Source organism: Daphnia carinata, chromosome 8, assembly GCF_022539665.2.
Source record: "Daphnia carinata strain CSIRO-1 chromosome 8, CSIRO_AGI_Dcar_HiC_V3, whole genome shotgun sequence".
NCBI classification, from domain to species: Eukaryota; Metazoa; Arthropoda; class Branchiopoda; order Diplostraca; family Daphniidae; genus Daphnia; species Daphnia carinata.
The window spans coordinates 6,076,649-6,098,974 of NC_081338.1; the positions used below are offsets into that span (position 1 = coordinate 6,076,649).

The 22,326-nt window shown below is 43.2% G+C and overlaps 3 protein-coding genes across 4 annotated transcripts; all 3 read left to right on the plus strand.

Moving 5' to 3' along the window:
* The first annotated feature begins 148 nt into the window (after positions 1-148).
* On the plus strand, positions 149-10,760 carry LOC130700081 (Kv channel-interacting protein 1-like). Its single transcript, XM_057522091.2, has 11 exons — positions 149-209; positions 287-412; positions 479-720; positions 784-1,094; positions 1,639-2,006; positions 5,763-5,890; positions 7,662-7,731; positions 9,020-9,090; positions 9,175-9,296; positions 9,374-9,464; positions 10,048-10,760. Exons 5-11 carry the CDS (start codon positions 1,697-1,699, stop codon positions 10,156-10,158), a joined length of 903 nt encoding a protein of 300 aa, XP_057378074.1. The 5' UTR covers positions 149-209; positions 287-412; positions 479-720; positions 784-1,094; positions 1,639-1,696; the 3' UTR covers positions 10,159-10,760.
* A 1,024-nt stretch (positions 10,761-11,784) lies between these two features.
* LOC130700080 (dihydropteridine reductase-like) lies at positions 11,785-13,519 on the plus strand. Its single transcript, XM_057522090.2, has 7 exons — positions 11,785-11,888; positions 12,070-12,302; positions 12,373-12,425; positions 12,490-12,573; positions 12,639-12,876; positions 12,938-13,139; positions 13,204-13,519. Exons 1-7 carry the CDS (start codon positions 11,875-11,877, stop codon positions 13,301-13,303), a joined length of 924 nt encoding a protein of 307 aa, XP_057378073.1. The 5' UTR covers positions 11,785-11,874; the 3' UTR covers positions 13,304-13,519.
* A 438-nt stretch (positions 13,520-13,957) lies between these two features.
* On the plus strand, positions 13,958-22,180 carry LOC130700056 (dedicator of cytokinesis protein 1-like). 2 transcript variants are annotated; one of them, XM_059496606.1, is made up of 9 exons: positions 13,958-14,316; positions 14,572-16,709; positions 16,785-17,164; positions 17,222-17,396; positions 17,614-17,754; positions 17,921-18,375; positions 18,445-18,760; positions 18,824-20,990; positions 21,228-22,180. In XM_059496606.1, exons 1-9 carry the CDS (start codon positions 14,271-14,273, stop codon positions 21,659-21,661), a joined length of 6,252 nt encoding a protein of 2,083 aa, XP_059352589.1. In that variant the 5' UTR covers positions 13,958-14,270; the 3' UTR covers positions 21,662-22,180. The 2 variants fall into 2 exon arrangements, with proteins under 2 accessions (XP_059352589.1, XP_059352590.1); XM_059496607.1 differs by lacking the exon at positions 17,614-17,754 and having other exon boundaries at positions 13,959-14,316.
* Positions 22,181-22,326: the final 146 nt, after the last annotated feature.

Sequence of the window (22,326 nt, forward strand, 5' to 3'; positions counted from 1 at the left end):
TGTTTCGCTTAGGAAAACATGCAGAAAGACATTTTATCGACCACAGCCGTTTTGATATACTGGTGCAAACGTGTTCATTTCTTTTTTCCTATGATAAAAATGCTTTTTTTTTTTTTTTTTACTTTTTCACACGCAGTCTGTTGAAGGATGACGCCATCGATCGTCGAAGGAACAAGTCCGGGCAGCTTTTAATACCACCTACGTATCCTGTCAGTAAATATTGACACACTGTCATCGTGCAGCAGTCGTATCTAGCTTTCTTTTTAAATTGCCTTTTATTGTAAAGCTACATAAGCTCCCAATGGAGTCTGTGCATCGGAACGTGTGGCCACTCCATCCCTGATTCCAATCAGAAACGTGGAGGCCCCCCCCCCGCAGACGTAAACATCATCCAACTGTTGCATTTTTGGAGGTAGTAGTGGCACCATAATTAAAAGCTATCTTTAAATTTTTGTTTTTGTTTGTTTTGCACTTGCAGGGTCCTCTCGCTGTGTGTGGGAATTTAAAACGAGATATTTCGTTCTATTCTCGTGCCCCTTTTCTTAGAGGAAAAAACGTATTCATCACACAAAAGAAGCTTGAGCTAATCTAAGTCGACAGCTGTTACGGTAGATAGAGCTGTCAGAAAAAGAGAGATGGAAACTTGTACGATGTTGGGCACCCTACTTTCATTTGTCATGTAATTATTATTAGAAGCCTTTTGTCCGTTTTGACGAAGAGGTAAGTCGATGGGTATAAAGAACTTCTTTCTAAAAGTTGTTTTGATTGGTTTCTATCTTACAGGCATCAAGGAAAAGAATTATCAAAGTGAGATGGGAGACTTCGGCGCACAAGTTTCCTTGCACAAGTGGCGCACCACCAGGAAACACTCCCACACGTTGACGTGCACGTCGGTTGTGTAGAAGAACAACCGAAGATGCGAGTGCAGTGTACCAGTATAGAGAAGTCCAATCGTCAACGGCCAGCAGTTCGCGTTTGGCATCCGTTCCAGCAAGTATCGCACCTAGAGAACACGACGACGGAATAGTTTCTCGCTCGTCGCCGCCGGGCAAAAGCTTTTTGCCCGGCTGCTCATTTCGGATAATCAACAAAAGGTATTTTCAGAGTAGCTAAAATTTTGATGAGGTCTCTAGCATTGATCAGGTTCTTGACATTTCTCAGACTAGCAAGGGTATTTACGTCAATTTAAGCTGTCAGAGTTTGAAATTCAATTCATGTTTATCATTTCATTTTGGAAGTAAATGTGTTAATGTACTAGGTGGTTTACACAGCTCTACTTCAAGTCCCGCAGTTGGTGAAATTGGGGTCGATTTACACACGCGCACACACACACAATTAGTTTCGTTTCCGAGTAGTGTCGGTACTAGGGATTAATCCGCACGAAAACTCATTAGTTTCTCCATTCCAGTCATGTTATTTGGTTTACAACAAAAAGAACAACAAACACTCTGAGCATTTAATCCAGTTGTAGTTATTTCATTGCCACCATGCCCAACTTTTTTTGTTTTCTCCCAGCACGCGTTATTTATTAATTGCTGCTACCTACCTCTTGTCTAACGCCATCTTTGATCATTTGTCGCAAATTTCCAATTCGCCTTGTGAATAATTCCTTTTTTTTTTTTTTTTGTCTCTCGACAGCCAATCCAGTAGCCAAACACAAGAAGAGAAGAAAAACAGAAACAAGCCGAAGGTGAAAATGGCTTCGGTTATGACGGTGGATAGTGCCGTTGCTCTGAGGGTGGATAGTGCAAACAGGCGGCGACCGGGAACGACGTCAACGGGTGGCGGCGGCAGGGCGAAATTGTTGCCGACGATAACCGGCGTCGGCGCACCAACTGATCAACAGGGAGAAAATGCAGTGCCGCCGCTGTCGTGTACGACGGCCGTTGTTTCTCATCACTCGTCGCAGGGCTTGCATTTCTTGACACGCTGCGGAACCGTTTGGGCCGGCTGTCTACGTGATCAAGTTAGACAGTGCTGGACAATGTTCACTAAACGGAAAAAAGGTCTGTTTTGTTTTTTCTTTTTTCTTTTGGTTTTCCATTTAAATTTGTGGGAAAATTTCTTATTTTTGGAGGGATGTAGACGTCGTTTTGGATAATGGCTCGATGGGATGGGCCATGTAAAAGGGAAAAGTTGGTCAATAGGGTCTTTTTTTTTTTTTTTTTTTTTTGCTTTCCGTGTCACTTTCGGAAAACTTTTGAGTGGTGCATGGTCGTTGAGAACTTGTCACTAGAGTTGCCTTGAAAGAAAGGAACGTTGGGGGGGTGACGGTTCGGGGAGGGTTTAACTGGAAAGTGGTTCGGCCGCTTTAAGAGTTGTAAATCCGAGCGTGCGCTTCCACCAACTCTTTCGACCATTTAAAAATCGAATTTAACTTCAAACTTTATTGTGGTTACATGTGGGATAGAGAGCGGAGTGACTCTGTGGGGATTCATTTTGTTTTCGGCAAGAGAATGGGGGCGAATCGATCGGGGGGGGGGGGGGCAATATCTTCTGTAGTAAATCATCTGATACGAACAGCAGCAGGAAAGTCCTGTATCTTTTTTCAGCTTACTTCCTCCCTTGTTTTTCAATACGAAAAAGAACGGATGTAGCACCACAGCAGTCCCTATTATATATTGGCTTGAACATATACTCGGAAACGCAAAAAAAAAATAAGGATAGATTTTTTTTTTTAAAGGGTCGCATTTCCGTTTCCTATTGCGTGTGTGCCCTGAGGCGGCAGTTGCGGATTTTCGAACGATCCAACCGCAACCATCCATCATTGTCGTGTCTGTCACCACTGTGTTAACAATATTTCATTGCAACGAATAATAATATCCCCTTCCATTTTCGTAAAAGAAAACATTGACAGTGGCCCCGTCCCCGTATCGCAAAGTGTTGTGCCGTTTTCTTGCGAACGTGATTAATGCAATCGTCATCGATTTTGATTGTAATTGAAGATATTGGGCGGTTTCTCTTTTTTTTTTTATATTGTTAGGTGTTCTCTTGTTTGGTACGGTGAGGGGTTGCTTTGCTTTGATCTGTGTGATTGCGAAAGCAACCGGTCGTCGGGATATTTTCTTTGATTTTTCAACAACTGTCAAAGGAGAATTATGAGCAAAAAAAAAAAAAAAAGGTCGATATAATCTGTCTAAACAAAAAGTAGGGAAGATTGATGTTCTTTTTCACTTTATTCACGGGAAAGAACAGCTACTCGGAATGATGAACGACGGGCGTTCTTGTTAAGTTTTCCGTTGGGATCCGACTTTTTATTTCTTAGACTCTGGAGTCGTAAAAACGTGAAAAAAAGGGGGGAAATAGTTTTTTTCCGTGTTAAAATTTTTTAAATTAAATTGACTTGCCCTATTTGATCATTAAAAATGGCAACACTGTGAAATTGGAGGGGTTGTCCGTGTGTCCCCTCCTCTCTCACGGGACTCTTATATCCAATTTTACTGGGTACGAATATCTTTTATGATAATGTTTTTTCTTGTTACGGTGGAACGTTTGTTATCCAATCTCTTAAGGGGTGGTAGGCGGAAAGTCTTATTTGAGTGTCCTTGTCCTGACACATGTTTACCAATTATCGTGATGGAATCGAATGTCTTTTGTTTTCTGGCCTATTTTTCTTCTCCCTTGGAAGAGGTTCTTTTGTAGGGACGAGATACCCGCCGTTTTCTAGACACCCATCGTTGCGTCATGTTGTGGGAGGGGCGTTATTTTATTCTTTTCTATGCGGGAAAACTAGAGCTCCGCCTACTGGATGTACTTAAAAATGTGCGAGGATTCGATATGTTATTGAGCCAGAATACGCGGTTAAGCTGACGTGTATGAAACGAGTTGTATTAAGGTACATTATTCCTGTCACGTGCAAATAGCGAGCAGGCGGAGTTGATCGCAATTCGGTGATCTCTGAAAAGAGCATTATATTGCTGAAATTGCATCCATCGTTCCTGTCCATTGAATATCAATATCGCCTGGCCAACTTCATTTTCTCAGTTATCGCCATGTGCGTTTTTGTTCTTTTAAGTATTGTGATCTTTAATCCTATGGGTTTGTGCATTTTCATGTGGCACCACCTAGCGGTCAGCGTTGAAACTATACGTAGGTTCAAGTGTTACGGCTAAAGCGAAAAAAAAAGTAATCTACCAAAAAAAAAAAAAACAATTCCATCCGGCGGACGGGGTTGTTTTTACCTTCCCCCCCCCCTTCCTCTATCCGCTTGCCAAATAAAAAGCGTTTGCGTCCGTTTTTCTTCGTTACATTATTCGCCCTACTTGCTCAGTGTCCTCGACGTCATCGACGTTGTTGTATAATAGACGTGTGTTGCACGTGCCTGGTACGCACAGACTGAGAGATGGCCCTTATTGATTTTTTTTTAAAAAACACAATTTGATAGGAGCCTTAGTTTTTTTTTGTTTTTCTGTTGTTTCCTCGTTACACTGTCGTATTCATGAATTCAATGATACGTGTCTCGGGTGTCTGTCCATCTATCACCCCACCGTCCCAAGATTAGATGCCGGGCGTCGCACACTGTCACTCATCTTACACTTAAAACAATAACGTAGACATGGTGCCTTGTTTGCTCGTCATTGTCCCGTCCTAATGCGATTTGAAAGGCGACTGTTATTACCCTTGATCCGTGTAACGTGTCCCCGCACCACTCCCATCAGTTAGTGCACAGTGTTCCCCTTTGAAATTGCTTTGACACTCGTTCCGTAAAAAAGATTATGCATTTTAATCCTTCCCCTAAAACGGTGTCCGTGGAAAGGTCAAAGAGTTTGAAACAAAGAACTTTTTTTTTTGATTTTATTTAGTTTTTCAATTTTAATTGGCGCGCAGGTATAGAAAGATTTTTTTTTTTTTTTTTTTTTTTTTCTTATGTAACAAAAGCTTCCATTGCACGGTTGCCGACAGAGGTGGTGGGTTTTTTAGGACCATCCTCCTCACTTTCTCGATATAGTACACACACACACACAGTGCTGTGTATAGTATAAGACCGGGACTCCAGGACCGACTACAGTGGCATTCCGCCTCTGTCGCTCACGCAGTTCGGTGTTGTTAACGTGCGTCGCAAGCGGGATCGGCTTTTATTCATGCGGAATATATTTACTAAAGAAAAATAAAGAAAGGTTTTTTTTTTTTTGCTTTAACAAAGAATTAAGCCATTGTTTAAGGGGATTTCCCTCATTTGGCGTTTTGTGTGTGCGCGCGCGATTGTCTTTCTCGTCTAGTGTGCGGATGCTGAGGAGTTGGTGTTTTTTTTTTTATAATTTTTTTGCTTAGATGTTTGTTGTTTAGTTTTGTTGATGTTAAATGGTGGTGGGGGAAGAGAGAGTAAATGTGATTAGCTGATTGGGACCGACTGAGCTGTAGTGTTATTTCCGGTTGGTGCGTTTCTTGTGAGTCTTGCAGCTGCTGCAACGGGTCTTTTCTTTTAACAAGGAATAAAAGTGTACACATGTCCCACCTTCATTTGCGTGAGTGCACCTCGTCTCGTCACTTTGAGTAGAATTTGGACGGTGGGTGGGGAAAAACGCGTGATTTACGGTTGTTTTTTTAAAAACCCCCCGGTTCTTCTTTCAAGAAACGCAAAGTGAATTGATAATTTTTTGTTTACCGGCCGTTGTGGTTACCAAGAAGAGTTGCGATATGTCGAAAAAGACGAAAGAAGCTCAACTCGGTAAATGTTTGGAATGATATTCTGCGTTTGACAATGATCTATTTGCATCTTAACATAAAAAACAATTTACATTTCTGTTTTTTTTTTTTTTTAGAGGAAGATTTGGATGACGTCATGTTCGGCAAAACGACTCGTCATCGACCAGAGGAACTGAAGTCACTGGAGAGGTCGACGAAATTCACCCGGAAGGAAATCCAGCTGATTTATCGCGGATTTAAACAGGTTTCTCTTTTTTTTTGTCTAAAAATATTCTGCTCTTCTTTGTTCCTCATTGTGGATGAATTTTCCTTGGAATGCCTTGCGGCTTCCTGCTATTAGAGGCATCATTAAAATAATAATAACAATAATTCTTTTCTTCGCCTTTCGGCGATCTGCGAGCACTCCCCGTCTATGTTCTGTATCGTAATGATCCTTCAACTCTCCATCCCACCGTACACACACACTCGACTCTCTTTTGTCTAATACCCCTTCTCAAATGTAGATGTTATATATTCTTCCATGTCTCATTGACAAAAAAAAAGGAAGGGAAAGCTTATGTTAAAGAAAACTGCAAAAGGAAAGGAGGGGGGGGGGGGTTTAAAGGAAAACTATACTTAATCATTGGGTGAAAAGAAAATTGGCAGCCACGCAGAGAGTAGTATTTCAACAGCCACTTGCAAAAACTCTTGGTAGAGCCAAAAAACTCGTGTCTTCATTTCATTTTTCTCGGAAATTCTCACGCTGGCAGTGGGCGGTGATACTAATAATTTATCGATTAAGACTAGACGCACATATGATTCATTGACTGCCATTGCTTTAGTGCTCAATTCTTTGATCCAAAAAAAAAAAAAAAAAAAAAAGGGAAAGGAAAAGAGTGAAGTGCTTTTCTTTAGAGAAGCTGTAGGCGGGGTAGAGTTTATCTTTTCGGGGGCGATTGCGTTCGGATTTACTGTCTTAAAGCCACAAGAGACTCACCGTACGGGAGAAAGATAAAGTGCTCTTCATTTCGGATTAAGACGTGATATAAATCTTCGATAGGCCACACCCCTTCAATGTAAAAACGCCTTACTCCACTGTTTCTTGCCCAACTCAGCAGAGATGTACGTACGTCTAGCAATGTGTGTCCTTAAGGGACGGACAAGCCCAGTCCGCTGTCAGCTGATTTCCTTTTTTTTTTATTGTATATTTCTCTGCGTCTGGTATAAAAAAAAAAAAAAAAAAAAAAAGAGACGTCCGTCCGTGACCAGCTGTTCGTTTTTGTGTTTGCAACTCGAAACGAAATGCAGCAGTAATGTTTATCAGGTTTTGTGTTTTAGGGTCAGGGTTCGTTTCGCTACACCAATTTTTCTTGATGCAATTTTTTTTTTTTTTTTTTTCAGTCGCTCCTAATCGATCGATGAGCAAATCAGAACAAAAGAGACGGAATGTCTTACTGTCACGCGTGAGTGTACGAAGAGTGGATATTGAACAAATCATAAATTCCGGTTAGCGTCTCTTCGTTTGATGAAAACTGCACCGACAAAAGTCGATAGATCTCAGTTTCCTCACAACGGATTTCTTCTTGTTTTTGTTTTTTTTTTTGAATCAAAATTCCCGAGTTTTGAATGGCTCCGGTTGTGTGAGGTCCCCCCCTCAACTCGGCTTTGACCGCATTTGTTTGTGTGTGTGTGTGTGTGTGTGCGTCTAAATATAACACTCCGAGGGGGAAGGGAAGGGGGGGGGGTTTGAGAGAGACGAGAGAAATTCGGTAATAAATCCCTTTTGGTTGGCATTGTCAAAACAAGAAGGAAAAAAAAAAAACGAGATGACAAAAAAAAAAAAAAAAAAAAGGAAATACAGAGGGAAATAAATAATTTCCCCTCCCCCAACAATGTTTTGGCTACGGTTACGCAAAAGCCGGTTGTTGTGCCAAAAGGAAATCTTTAGATGTGTAGCCAAAATAAATTTTCCTTTAACAATTTTGATGCGCGTACGTATGTGTATAAATAAAATTACGATTTCCCCTTCTTTTCAGGAGTGCCCCAACGGAGTCGTCGACGAGCAGTCCTTCAAGGAGATCTTCGTCCAATTCTTCCCGCAAGGAGGTGCACATTTTCAATTCCAAATTATTATTATTTTATTTTTTTCCCTTCTAACTTTTGGGAAAAGCGCTGGAAATCCCCTTTCGCCGTGGAGAACAGATGAAGAGGAACATTTTTAAATGACACGAATTGCATCTTGTCAAATATCGATCCTATTGCAGTAGAAACGTCCAGGGTCGATAGGTTAATTTTCTTTTCTTTTTTTTTTTTTTTATTCTCCAAGGGTCCGAGCTCCTTTTGACAAGTTACTATCAATAGCAAGTTGATTGTAACTCGCCTGCGAAAGTCATTCCCCCCCCCCCCCCATAAATCTTATTTTATTCATTTAGCTGAAATATTTTTCTATTAAAGTCAAGAATATTTTTTGAGCATTGGGAAGCAGGAAAAACAAAACAAACAAAACAAATGCAGTTATTTATTATTGTGATATGGCGTAGCGTGTCACGCCATCCGTCCATTTATACGTGTATCTACTCACGGTAGCACAGCGTTGTACCGTAATCGTATCGCTACAATATTCTTGGCATGTCTCTTCAGTTAAACAAACCCTCCCCTTCCTCTTGTTTCTGACATGTCGGTGATGGACTCGCGCTCACATGTAAACGTAACGAGACTTTTGCACTAGAAGACATCTCCCCGCGCGAAAAATAGGGCCACTTTAAAAGGCCAATGTTATTGGGTGTCGAGAAATTTTGGGGGGGGAATGTATATCTGGCCACGACAGGCCGTCATTTGCATGCCAGGCATTTTGTAGAGACAACAAATCCAACGGATTTGTCAGCCCCGTTTCAAACGGCGCCAATTGCCGTTTATAGGCCCAGCTGGCACCGATGATAACGCCCTTTCGTTTATAAAAAGCAGACAAATACCAGTTGCTATTTGTTTTTGTTTTTTTGTTTTGTTTTTTTTTTGCGCTGAAAGTTTTAAATTATATTCAAGTCAAATTTGAACAAAAGAGAAATGTTTGGAAGTATATTTTTTGATAGAAAATTAAACATTTGAAGTAGCCAAAAACAGGGTCCAGCTAGTTGAGAGTAGGATTATTGATCCTGCCGGAAAGCTCCGCTACTGCGCTCCGATATTGGTGCAACAGCGTACACATGAAAATGATGTGCGTATAGTACAAAGAACTGTCCTGATGACGTCAAACGTGAAAAAAAAAGAAAAACAAGTCACTCGATACCTTCCCCCCCCCCTCCCCTCACTTCCGCGGACTCTTTTGTGATTCGCAATAGCTTATCGTATTAATATGTGATGATAATAAGCATGTCTCCATTTTCTTTCTTGTTAGATGCCAGCCAATACGCTCATTATGTCTTCAAGACGTTTAAGAACGGCACTACTGGCACCATCAAATTCGAGGTTATCGCATTAGCCTGTTATTTCATTTTCAATCTGTTTGAATCTCGAGACGTTACTCAATTCGATTGGTGTGTACGCAAACAGGATTTCTTGCAGTCGCTGTCGCAAGCGTCGCGCGGAACCATCCAGGAGAAACTGCGCTGGATTTTCGGCCTCTACGATCTCAACGGCGACGGATACATCACCAAAGCTGAAATGACTAGCGTGTAAATATATACGCCGAGCCCTTTTGTCCTTCCGTGTGTCAGTCAATTGTTTTTCATCTCCCTGTTTATTGATGCAGGGCTGTGGCTATTTTCGACATGTTGGGCAGACACGCCGCGCCGTCCGTCGACGATCAAACAGCGTCCAAGCACGTCGATCAGATCTTCCACGTACGCCCTTTTATTTTATTTTTTTTTTTTTTCCTCTTTTGTTTTGTTTATAGGAACCCATTGTTATTATGGGGCTAAGGTATTTTTAAGGAGATTTGAACTATCTAAGTCTAATTATTTTCAGATTTTAACGGAAGTGATCGATAAGACGAGAGGCTCTTTAACGAACGGGTTGAATTAAACTTTGCAATCAGTGTCGTATATGCGCTGTCTAAAATTCATGTATTACATAACGTGGGAGGAGGGAGTACGAACGTTGTCCTGATTGGTGCGTCTGTCTTTTTATTGACAATGAAAGATGAACCCAATGCCTTAATGCCGAACCTCCTCTCAGTTTCATTAATTGTCTTGTGTGTGTGACGGTAGAGGTTATCTAGACAATATGGTAGATGGCGTAAAGCGATCTCGATTTATGCGGATGCTATTAATGGTGCGTGTTGCGTCCAGATTATGAGCATTTATTAACGCATTTTTCTTTTTCTTTTTTCTCTTTTCTTGTGCTGGAACACGGGGTGTGTAAAAAAAAAAAAAAAAAAAATTCCCATCCGGATGGTCGGCCGCCCGTCTTTGATTGATGATGCAGAAAATCGATGCGAACCATGACGGCCTTATCACTTTTGAGGAACTGAGTCAGTGGTGCACGCGTGAGGAACGCTTCGTCAAGTCGTTGGGTATGCTCGACACGGTACTTTGAAGAACACGGTTTTTTTTTGTTTTTTTTTAAAGTCGGATATGCCTCGCGTCATCTAAACACAATTTTTCACATTGATATTGTAATATCTTTTCTTAAAAGAGAATTAATCATTCAAAAGTGAAGAATTATTCGAATTGTGTCACATGGTTTTCAATAGCAACGGAGGGCTACCGCGTGCGTGTGCGAAATGATTTTTTTTTTTTAAATTATTATTTTTCCATTATTTGGATTGAGCAATAAATAGTTAATACTTTTACGTGTAATTTTAGATATGGACATTTGATGAATGCGCATTCCCTCTATTCATTTAGCTGGAATTTGAATTCTCTTTTCCCGTCCCTCAAGTGTGAACAGTTTTATTTCAATTTCATTACAAACTTCTTTTTTTAAATTTTCCCATGTTATCCTTCCTGAAATATTTACAAAAAAAAAAAAAAATGTGTGAATAGTGTGAATTGTTGTGATTTGAATCCTATTGACAAACCCGGGTGCTGCCAGCCTCTCTGATTTTCCTTTGATCAAATCAATTGAAACTGAGTTTCATCTTTTTCCTTTCATCATATCTTTCAGTATTTGTGTGAAAAATATATCTTTACATCTCTCCTGAAATCTCTTCCAAAAAACAAAAAAACAAAAATGTGTTTACTTTCAACTTTTACTCCTCCGGATTCTATCGAATGAAAATCTTTCATTAACGCATTCCGCTCGGCTGACCTTTTGTGCTTCTTAATTATGCGCCACATCCTGCGTTCCAAGAATTAAAAACGAGGTACCCTGCAGAGATTTAAAAGCACAAAGTTTCTGACAGTTTGGCACTTGTTTATTTTCTATTAACAGATCTATGAAATACTGTTGGCAGCTCTCACAACCGGAAATTTCAAACGCTTTTCCACTAATTCAATTTCCGTCTTTTGACGTGATTTCAAACGTGGCGAATCTGTTCAGAAACTTTGGCATCCCATTCTCACTTTGGCCCGTTTCATTTTTAAATACGATTCCTAGCAAAGGCCCGGTCCGACCGTCTCATCGTATCGATCAAGCAGCTCGGAGGCACTTCATGCTGTTATGAGTAGGAGGAGCTGTATGTCTTGTACAGTGTGTGTGTGTGTATCTTACAGGCACACATTTATATATACGTGCTCGACATTCAGCCGATTTCCCAACAGGCTCTTCTTTTTTATTATAAGAAGTAGGAAAAAAAAAGGTGGAAGAAGAAGTTTCCGCCCTTTGACGTTTATTCTTGTGCTTAGTATATAGAATAAAAGGGTTCAAAAGAAAACTTTCTGCCTGGTGGGAATAAATAAAAACGTTACAAGTGAAGCCTGTAATGGTTGAAAGATGGCGTAAACTTTGATTTTTCTCTAGATTGCGTCTGCTGGTTCTCACACAAAATTTTGTTTTTATAAGAAATAAACAAAAATAGAAAAAATCAGCCGATGAATTTATAAACTTCCCGTGAAAGTACGAAACAAGTTGTTGTCACGGCAACTTCAACAGGTGCGTGAAGACGTATCATGTAGAAACGAGAACTTAACACTTATCGGCTTAATGTCTCATGTCGCGTGGGAAATATTTAAGGCTGGTAAGGCGAAAAACAGAAAAATAGAAAACAAAAGAACAGAGGGTGGAGTGAAGGTGTAAATCATTGTCGTTATTTTTCCTCGTATTGGGGCTGGTTGTTATTTAAAAGGTTTAATATTTGATTACATCAAGAACATGTCCAGAAAAAGGTAAGCGTTTCTTTCGTTTTACAGTTGCACCATTTATACAACTTTTATTTTATAATTTATACATAAGAGTACTAAGAAAGGAATGGTGTCTAGACACAAACATATGTAAAAGTTTCTATTGTTTGATATTCTTTTTTTTTTTATTTTCACCTTTTAAAAGTGTATTTCTTTAATGCCCCAGAGCCACGGCAACCTCCAATGCCGTCAAAGAGCGCCATTTCTCAACGACAGAACGCCGTCGGCTGCTTCTGCCTCATAATAATAAACCTTGGTTGGTAAAGAATTTATTCTACCTCTTCCTTCTGAGTTTGTTAACAACGGTGGCAGTTGTGAAATTCTTCACCTTCGTTCAACAACCATCGTACAACACCAAAGCCATGTCGTCAAGCGGATCCAAAATTTTGGTTTACGGAGGTAAAGAGCCTTTATGTCAATAGAACGTTGTAGAATCCTGATAATCTTAGGTGGAACATTTGCCGCATAGGTCGAGGCGCCCTCGGAAGTGCCATTATTAAACATTTTAAAGCAAAGAATTATGTGAGTCAATGCAATTTTATTTAACTATTGTGTGATGTCAAATTAACTCTACATTCGTCCAAAGTGGGTTGGAAGTATTGATCTGGCAAATAATGAAGAAGCAGATGCCAATATTCTTGTGGCTCCTGAATCCACTTGGGTGGAACAGGTACAGCTGAGACATTAGAGTCTTCCATCTTGTTCGCCTAATACCTTTCGTTTTCTAACGTGTAGGAAAAGGCTGTACTCGAGGATGTTGCCAAAGTGCTTGACGGGCAGCCTCTTGATGCTGTTGTGTGTGTGGCCGGTGGTTGGGCTGGAGGAAATGCTGCTCATGCAGATTTTGTCAAGAATTCTGAGCTTATGTGGAAGCAGAGTGTGTGGTCCTCTGTCCTTGCCTCAGCTATTGCTGCAAAGCACTTGAAGGAAGGTGGTTTGCTTACACTAACTGGAGCCAAGCCAGCTTTGGAAGGTAAAGCTTGTGTTTCTATATATCTTTTGTTTTGTTCATACTAAACCTGAGATTTCTGAAGGCACACCGGGAATGATTGGGTATGGAATGGCCAAAGCAGCTGTGCATCAACTATGCAAATCATTGGCTTCAGAGGATGGAGGACTTCCTAAAGATTCCTCTGTAGTGACTATTCTACCAGTTACCCTAGATACTCCAATGAACCGTAAATGGATGCCTAAAGCCGACCACTCCACTTGGACTCCTCTTGAATACGTTTCTGAGTAACATGATTTTTTTAAGGTCTTTTATTTTATTTTTGAGTGACTTCGTTTTTCTTCCACAAAGGTTAATGGAGAAATGGGCAAATAAAGAAGATCGGCCTGCTAGTGGCAGCCTAGTTCAACTCCTTACCGAGGCGGGCATAACCAAATTGGTTCTAGCTTAATTCCGTTGGAACAAATAATTGTTGAAGGCAGCTAGCATCATAATCATTCTAATAATCTTGCCAAAAAGGTATTACCCAGCAAATGACCATATTGTGATGCTTTGTGCGTAGTTTCGATTTATCTGGTGTTTCATGGGGCTTTTTGATAACTCTATTCAATGTTGAAATATCTATACCTTTCCATGTTTGCTATGAATTAAAAATCACTTGAATGGATAGTTGCAAAACTGTTATCATTTTCCCTGTTTTGCCTAAGGGATTTGTTGTTTGAGACTCCAAGTCGTTCTAAGAAAAGTTGAGCAAATTGTCCCACATTATCGCCTCATGGGGTTTTCGTTCGAAGAGATAAAACATGGCCAGCTGCCGACGTAATGTTTTAGTCACAGCAAGCCTTCAAACGACGAAAATGAAATGATTCTAATTGCGGTTAATTCACAGCCTGCTGGTGCAGCTGCGGTTTTTGTTTTTTTTTCTTTTTAACTTTCTTTTCAATTTCGCCAGATTGAGGAAGGGGAAACGGCTCGGAACGGAAACCTAATTTCCGTTCTCGTTATAACATAAAAAAAAAAACAGTTTCACAGAAATTCACTCGCCATATTTTCTCTGTTTCGTTTTCGACTTTGGCCGTGTCACTTGTGTATTCCTAATGTCCAAAAAATTCCGATGCATTATCGAAAATGCTTGAAAACTTTTAAGTTCTAGTGAGAAGGAGCATTGGCCCGTAGTTCGCGCCCAATCTTTCAGCTTGGAGACAAAAAAACGCGTTGTTTTGCGGGGGATCGAAAGCATATCGTCTGCTGCTGTCACCACCACAATAATCGACAGACTGTGGAAACCAACACAGCAATATGATCCGCTTGAAGACTTTTTTCGTTTGTTTCTTGCAACTGTGTTGACTACGCTGAGAAAGCTGAGATTCTTACTGTGCAGAAAATAATTCAGTCGTCAGTTTTGTGGGCTTTGAAGGATGACGCACTGGATTCCTACTCCGGAGAAGGATCGCTTGGGTGTTGGTCAGTTGACGTCCCATTCTTGCTTGAGTCTTATCTTATCATTTTAGTTTCCTGGAAAGATTGCTTTTTGTGTATAAGAGTCTATGTTTTACTTTGAGTGAATGGAGAAAATACTTAGGCAAAATCTTTGTTTTCATTCCTACTTCGATTAAGATTTTTCAAACATGGTGTGCTGAGCAACTGGTGTGTGTGTGTGTGCCGTTCAAGGTTGAGTTGACCTAATTGTTTGTTTCTTTCTCCTTTACTTGGTTTCAGTAACATATAACTTTCAGCACGATGGGACCTACTGTCTGAAATTGGAAGTGGGTGACACAGTTCACAATTTATGCCAAGATGAATTTTGGTATTTTGGGTACACCGTAAGGAATCGAGCCCTGAAAGGCATTTATCCAAAGAGCTTCATCCACATCCAAGAGTCGTTCATTGAAAAGACGGCCGTAGGTGAACAAGTGACGGCCTGTCAGTCTCCAGTCGTTCAGGAAGTCACGTCCGTGCTAAGAGAATGGGGTCAGATCGGCCAGGAGCTTTACCGGACACACGATCACAAATGGCGTGCCGTCTACTTACTTATGAGAGACTTGATGGCCAACCGGAGCAAGATGCTCACTGGTACTTTGACGCTGGACGAATTACGGGAGCTAAAGCAGTCCCTGACATCGCAAATCGACTTTGGCAACAATTTACTGGGTCTGGACATGGTGGTTCGCGACGAGCATGGCAACGTCCTCAATCCCGACGCGGCCTCGGTTGTCCAGCTCTACAGACATCACGAACAAGCCTCGCAACGCATCAAAAAGGCTGTGGCGTCCAGTAACAATGTTAATGGCATTAGCAACACTGGTGGGAATGGACTAATTAATCCCATCAAAATCAAATTAGCCAACCGGCATTCGCACATGTTTTTCGTGGCTGTTCGAAACTTTGTTTGCCGAGTAGGCGAAGACACGGAGCTTTTGCTCTGCCTTTACGATGCCAAAGAATGGAAACCTTTAACAGAGAATTACGTTCTCCGCTGGAGTCGAATGGGTCTCTCTATGGACCTTGATTTGCTGGGCAACATGCGCGTCCTTTACACAGATCTCGGCAGCCGGGACCTAGCCCGTGAACGGATCTATCTCGTTTGTTATGTCATACGTGTTGGCAATATGGACATTCGCCCTGAAGACCCTCGACGTCAGACAACATCAGCAGCATCGATGGGAGGATCGAGAAGGACAATCAGTGGAAATTTACCCAATAACTCGGCAGCCCCCGAATTCTTACGACGACCTTGCGGCATTGCGTGCATGGACGTGACAGATTACCTGAGTGGCCGGCTGGAAACGGACGAAGAGAAACAACATTTCGTACCTTTTATTTCTTGCAGCGATAAGGATTCGCTGGACGGCACGCTTCGGCGATTGATCGTCTCGGGCCGGGAGGTCGGCCACAAGGAGCACAAAAATCAAGGCCTCTGGGTCAGTCTCCGTCTGCTTCACGGAGATATGAAGCAAGTCAGCGAGGAACACCCGGCTTTGGTTCAAGTGGCCCAGGTGGCCGTTAGTCGCAAATTGGGTTTCCCCGAAATCATTTTACCCGGAGATGTCCGTCACGATCTTTATTTGACATTGTCCTCGGGCGAATTTAGCCGAGGATCCAAATCGGCAGATAAGAACGTCGAGGTGACAGTCCGCGTGTGCAATGAGAAGGGCAAACCTATTCCAGGAGTGATGCATTTAGGTAGCGGCGTCGTGGCGCAGGACGAGTACAGGAGCGTCGTCTACTATCACGAAGACAAACCGCGCTGGAACGAAACATTCAAGATCGCCATTCCAATCGATGAGTTTTACCGAAGTCATCTCAAGTTCACCTTCAAACATCGGTCCAGTAACGAGGCAAAAGACCGGACAGAAAAACCGTTTGCCCTTTCGTACGTTAAATTGATGCAGGATAATGGAACGACGCTGATGGACACTCAACACGAGTTGCTCGTCTACAAAGTCGATCATCGTAAATTGGACGAAAATGAAACGGCCTACTTGGGTCTGCCATCCACCCGGGCTGATATAGCGGACTGTGGATCCACCAAACCATCAGCTGCTGGCCTGACCATCAACATGAAAGATTCGCTGCTTATCGGCACGTGTTTGTGTTCGACCAAGTTGACGCAAAATGTCGAACTGTTGGGTCTGCTCAAATACCATTCGTCTCAATCGCAACAGTTGCCGGCCATCTTGAGTAGCCTGATGAAGGTCGATGGCGAAGAGGTGGTTAAATTTCTGCAAGACGTCCTCGACGCTCTGTTCAACATTTTGATGCTCAATTCCGATTCCAACATCTTTGATCGTTCAGTTTTCGATTGTCTAGTCTTCATCATTGGCCTTGTTACAGATCGTAAATATGAGCATTTCAAGGTAAAAAAAACAAAACAAACAAATATTTAAAATCAATTTGAATTGAATTGATTTTTATTCTTTATTTTTAAACAGCCAGTGCTTGATGTCTACATCAAAGATAATTTCAGTGCTACATTGGCTTACAAGAAGCTTCTGGTCGTGCTGAATGATTGCGTCCAATCGGACGTGACGACTAAAGGGCAAGGAGACGATCTTCTGCGCGTCATGAAAGCCCTGCAGTACCTGTTTAAGTTTATAGTGCGATCCCGTCAGCTCTATGTAAATCTACACGGCGAAGTCGATGAAGCTGGGGACAGTGATTTCGAGAGTCTTGTCCTCAATTTACTGTCCACCATGTCCGATTTTATGCGACGTAATGACGGCCTAGTCCTTTTAGCTCAAGGCGCTTGTCTCAAATATATTCCGTGCGCTATCCCCGATCTTGTGCTCGTCATCGACGAGAAACAACTCAGGTATGTTTTTAATTCATTATTATAAATACATTTGAAATTGAAATTCTTTGCGTGCAGTACGTCGTTGGCAGATATCGTGACGAGCGTTCCAGCCGGCCGACTTAATAACCAAAAGATGATGACTTTGAACGATATGGTGCATAGCCAGCTGTTTCTAAAACCAGAATGCAGGGCTATTATTTTACCTGTCGTCGTAAAACGCGTCAAAGAGTTACTCACCGGTCCACAAGAGGTCTGTTTCATTTATCTTTTCTTTTATTAACTGGATTTTGGGATTAGGTTCGTGTTGTGTCCTGTGTGTTTGCAACTACTAATTTCTCATCATTTGGTGGATGGTTTTCTTTTTTCTAATTTAATTCTTTCTTAATGGGTTTCGGTTGAATGTTGCGTGTTGGTTAATTGGCTATACTAATTGGCACGTAACAAAATCACTAACTAAAAACTAACAGGGTGGCTGGGGCTGCTATAAAGTGGAACTGCGCAACATCGAGAAATCCAAAAGTAAAGCGGCCCGGCTCCTTGGCGAGCAAGTCGATCAGAACGCATTGTCCCAAAAAGCCGTTGTTGCCGGAGAGACACGTGCACAAGAGGTATCACAACATCAACGGTAGCATGTTTCGCATGAGGCACTCTGTAGAACGCGCGTTCTTTTTCTGCTGACTGATGCTTTTTGGCTTTGAATGTTGAATTCGGTTTTATAGAATATTTTTTGAAGTGATTCGGAAAATGCTAATTTATATTTGGCTTTATAAATAGGTCGAAATGAGCGTGACGGTCATGTGCGACGTGATGCAAATCCTGCACAGGAAAGACGTCGGTGCGACGCATAACGACGTTGCCGAAGTGATGGCCAATGGATTGCGCACGATTATACAGACCATCATCTCAATTGACCGAGAAGATCCGTTTGTCGGCCATCTTGTCTCCGTCATGCTGTCCATCTTCCGGCAGATGACGCCGCATCACTACCGCAATTACTTGGGACACTTTAATACGCGATCCGACTTGCTCGATTTCCTCATCGAGATTCTCATGGTCTTTAAGGACTTGGTCGCTAAGCATGTCTACGCGCCAGACTGGGCCCAGATGATACTTTTGCAGAATTCCATTATCCTCAAAGCTCTCCGCTTCTTCTCGCACACTATCCGCGATCGTTTCTCCAATCCTTACGAAGGCCAGCTCTGGAACAATTACTTTTTCTGCGCCATTACGTAAGTTTTATTTTTACAGCTGAATGAAATTTAAATGAATTAAAATTTGAATTTTTTTTTTTCAAACAGGTACGTGTGTCAGCCGGCCCTGCAAATGGAATCGTTCAGCCAAACGAAAAAACGCCAGGTGATGGCCAGGTACCGTGACATGCGGCGTGAAATGGGTTTCGAAATTCGCACAATGTGGTTCAATCTTGGCCAGCACAAGATCAATTTCGTACCTGCAATAGTGGGCCAATTCCTCGAGATGGCTCTGCTACCCGAGACGGAGTTGCGCAAAGCCACCATCCCCATCTTCTTTGACATGATGCAGTGCGAGTTTTACTCGCCCCGAGTGCAAGGCGAAGCCTACAGTGATACCAAGCGTGATTCATCTCACATCAAAGTAAATCAAAAATCTTGCCCAACCAATTTGAATTTTTAAATCATCGTTTTAATATTTCATTAGGGAAACTTTCAAGACGTTGAAAACAAGTTGATTACCCAGCTGGACGTCTTGGTCGAAGGCGGACGGGGAGACGAGCATTACAAAGATCTTTTCCAGTCTCTCATGACGGAGCTGTGCGAGAAACACTCTACGATGCGTGACCAGGGATTGAAACTGGTCCGCACTGTGACGAGATTAATGGAGCGTCTCTTGGAGTATCGCTCCATCATAACGGACGAGAACCGTGAGAACCGGATGAGCTGCACCGTCAACCTGCTCAATTTCTATCAGGAAATCGGTCGCAAAGAGATGTACATCCGATACCTCAACAAACTCTGCGACTTGCATCTGGAATGCGACAATTTCACAGAGGCGGCCTACACGCTTCAGTTGCACGCCCAGCTGTTGCGCTGGAGCGAAGAGCCTCTGCCGACTTTGCTGCTCACGTCGCGCCATCCTCACACGACGTCCCATCGTCAGCTGAAGGAAGCGCTTTACCTGGACAGCGTCGATCTCTTCGACCGCGGCAAGATGTGGGAATGCGCCCTTTCCCTCTGCAAGGAGCTGGCCCGTCAGTACGAAGAGGAAACTTACGACTACGGTCGATTGGCCGCCCTGCTCAACCGTATGGCAATGCTGTACGACCACATCATTCATCAGCTGCGGCCGGAACCGGAATACTTCCGAGTGGCTTTCTACGGCCGCGGATTTCCGGCTTTTCTGCAGAACAAAATCTTTGTCTTCCGTGGCAAAGAGTACGAGCGTCTCAGCGATTTCGCCAATCGCATCATGTTGCAGTTTCCCAACGCCGAGACGATGAACCGGTTGACTCCGCCCGATCAGGAGATTATGGACTCGCCTCAACAGTACCTCCAGATGAACAAGGTCGATCCGATGCTCAGCGCCGAAGATCAGGAGCGTTTCGGGAGCAAGCCGGTCAGCGAGCAGATTTTGCGCTTTTACCGCGTCAACCGCGTCCAGCGATTCAGTTTCTCTAGGCCGTTCCATCGCGGTCAGCGCGATTCTGACAACGCTTTCTCCTCCTTGTGGCTGGAACGGACCATCCTGACCACATCGCACCAATTGCCGGGAATTTTACGGTGGTTCCCGGTCGTCGATTCGCACGTTTTCGAGCTGAGCCCGTTGCAGACGGCCATTGAAACGATGGAACAGGCCAACAAATCGCTGACGGAATTGATCCTGGCCCATCGGGCCGATCCCAAATTGGCGCTTCACCCTCTGAGCATGAAACTCAACGGGATCGTCGATGCGGCCGTTAATGGCGGCATCAACAATTACGAAAAAGCCTTTTTCACCGACCGATATTTGCTGGAACACCCGGAAGACGCGGAATTAGTATCCCAACTGCAGGAACTTTTCGCTCTGCAGATTCCCTTGCTGGAAGCGGCCCTGGTTGTCCATCGATCGCGCGTTAATTTGGCAATGCAGCCGCTCCAGCAGCGGATTGAAGTTTGTTTCCAACAGATGCGAGTTCACGTCGAGAGCAAGTACGGACGTCGCGATGTGGATCCTCAATTGGAGCGCCAGATGGAACAGCTAACGCGCAACCAGCGACAATCGACCCACAGCACCGGCGCTGGGTCCGCCGGCCCGTACGCTCTTCACAATCGCTTGAGTGCCAACAGCACGGGAGACGCCAATCACGCGGACACGGTTCATCATCTTTCCGCTCCATTGACTTTGTCGACTTCCAATTCGACGCCGACGTCTCGCTTGTCCACCCTCTCGGTCACGCTCAATTCGTCCGGAGGCAACGCTGGGCCGGGCGCGTCGCATAACACGCAAACATCTCGACATCCATCCAGTTTGTTTTCACGCACTTCGTCGCAGGCCGTGTTGTCTTCGCTGAGCTTTTCGCTGCCCAGCGCTTCGTCCAACCCGTCGCCCAGCAGCATTTCGCCCGTCAAGATGTTGACCACTGGCCATCGATTCCGCTCCAATAAGAACAGCGCGGAGAAAAAATTAAGAGACAAGGAGAACAAACAGCACCGCGATTCATTCCGCCGCTTGAGTTCCAGTTCCATGGGCGGCCGCGGATCGCATTTCCCTAGCTTATCGCTGGCTGGATTCGGATTGGGTGGAAGCAGCACCAATTCCCTTTCTGTTCCGTCCAGTCCGGCCGTCGCGGTGTCTCATTCCAGCAACAGTGCAAGTAGCACCGCTTTAGGTAAGTCCAATTTAATCCGTTTCCCTCAATCCTGGAGGACTCGGGCAAAGTTGATTGGATTTTTTTTTTTGGGGGGGGGGGGGAGGGGGACGAATCGATCTGTCCGACAGGCAATTACATGCTACCGCAGGGCATTGTGACTTTTGATTATTGCGTCTCGATCGATCGCTTCCTGCCTTTCTTCTTCGTATTTTTTAACATTGATTGTTATTGTTTTTTTGTTTTTTTTTGCGCCAGGTTCAAGTGCCCATTCGCTGGATGCGTCTTCATCTTCGGAGACGGTGAGCCAACTGACGTCGGCCGAAACGACGTCGCCGGTTGTCATCGAATTGACGCAACAGCTGACGGCCAAACGTCCACTCAGATCCGAGGTGGCCAAGGAGAGACGTTCGTCTACCGTCAGAGGCCATTCGTTTAACGGAGATAATCACGGCGTCTGTTCGTCTCCATCGCAAAACAGCGTCGCGTCGACGATGAGTTCGTCGTCCAACGAAGACGTCCCGCCGCCTTTACCAGCGAAACAAATGCAAAGCATGGGAGGATGTGCTAGTATGAGTGATATACCGCCGGAAAAACCGCCGCTACCCGCCGCCAGTTTGCCCGAGATCAAGGAAGGAGGAGCTCCACCACCTCCACCCAAAAAACCAGCACGTCCTTTACCTCCCATGTAGTTGACAATGCGTTCAGCGGAAGAAAACAAAGTTAGTGCAAACATACACACAAAACGTAAACAAACGACCACAGTTTGTTTATTTTTTTTCTCTTTTATATTTTTAAAAACAACTTTACGTCTTTAAGGTTTTTCATGTTGCTCCAATTTTAAGTTTCCTTTGACTGTGGATCGTTTGGCCACGATCATTATTCGTCTATATATTTTCGTCTTCCTTTGTTTGTTTATGTGCGACTCTCCATTTTTTTCACGTTTCTTATTGCCGTTTTGTGCCTCTCTCGTCTCTTGACTAGAATACCCCACCCACTTATTCGCGCGCGTTTGGAAAAAGAACTCGTTTTCCAATTTGTTTCCCTATCGTCGTTCATGAATCGAAATCGGCCTGTTTTTTACACAAGACCACAACAAAAAATGAAGCACACATACAACTAGTCGTGAATATTGCTGAAAACACAAACAAAAAATAGTGAGTGATCGTAATTGATGTGCCTTGAACAGTTGAATACAATAATCATAGACAAATTTTCATATTTTGGCGCGTTAATTCTTTAATTAATTGTTTGAATAAATGTGGCAACGGCGGCAACGGTGTTTATATCCTTTCTTCATCAAATTCGAATGTCGTAGAAGCAGACACAATTGCTGTTTTCACTTGCTCAAGGTAAG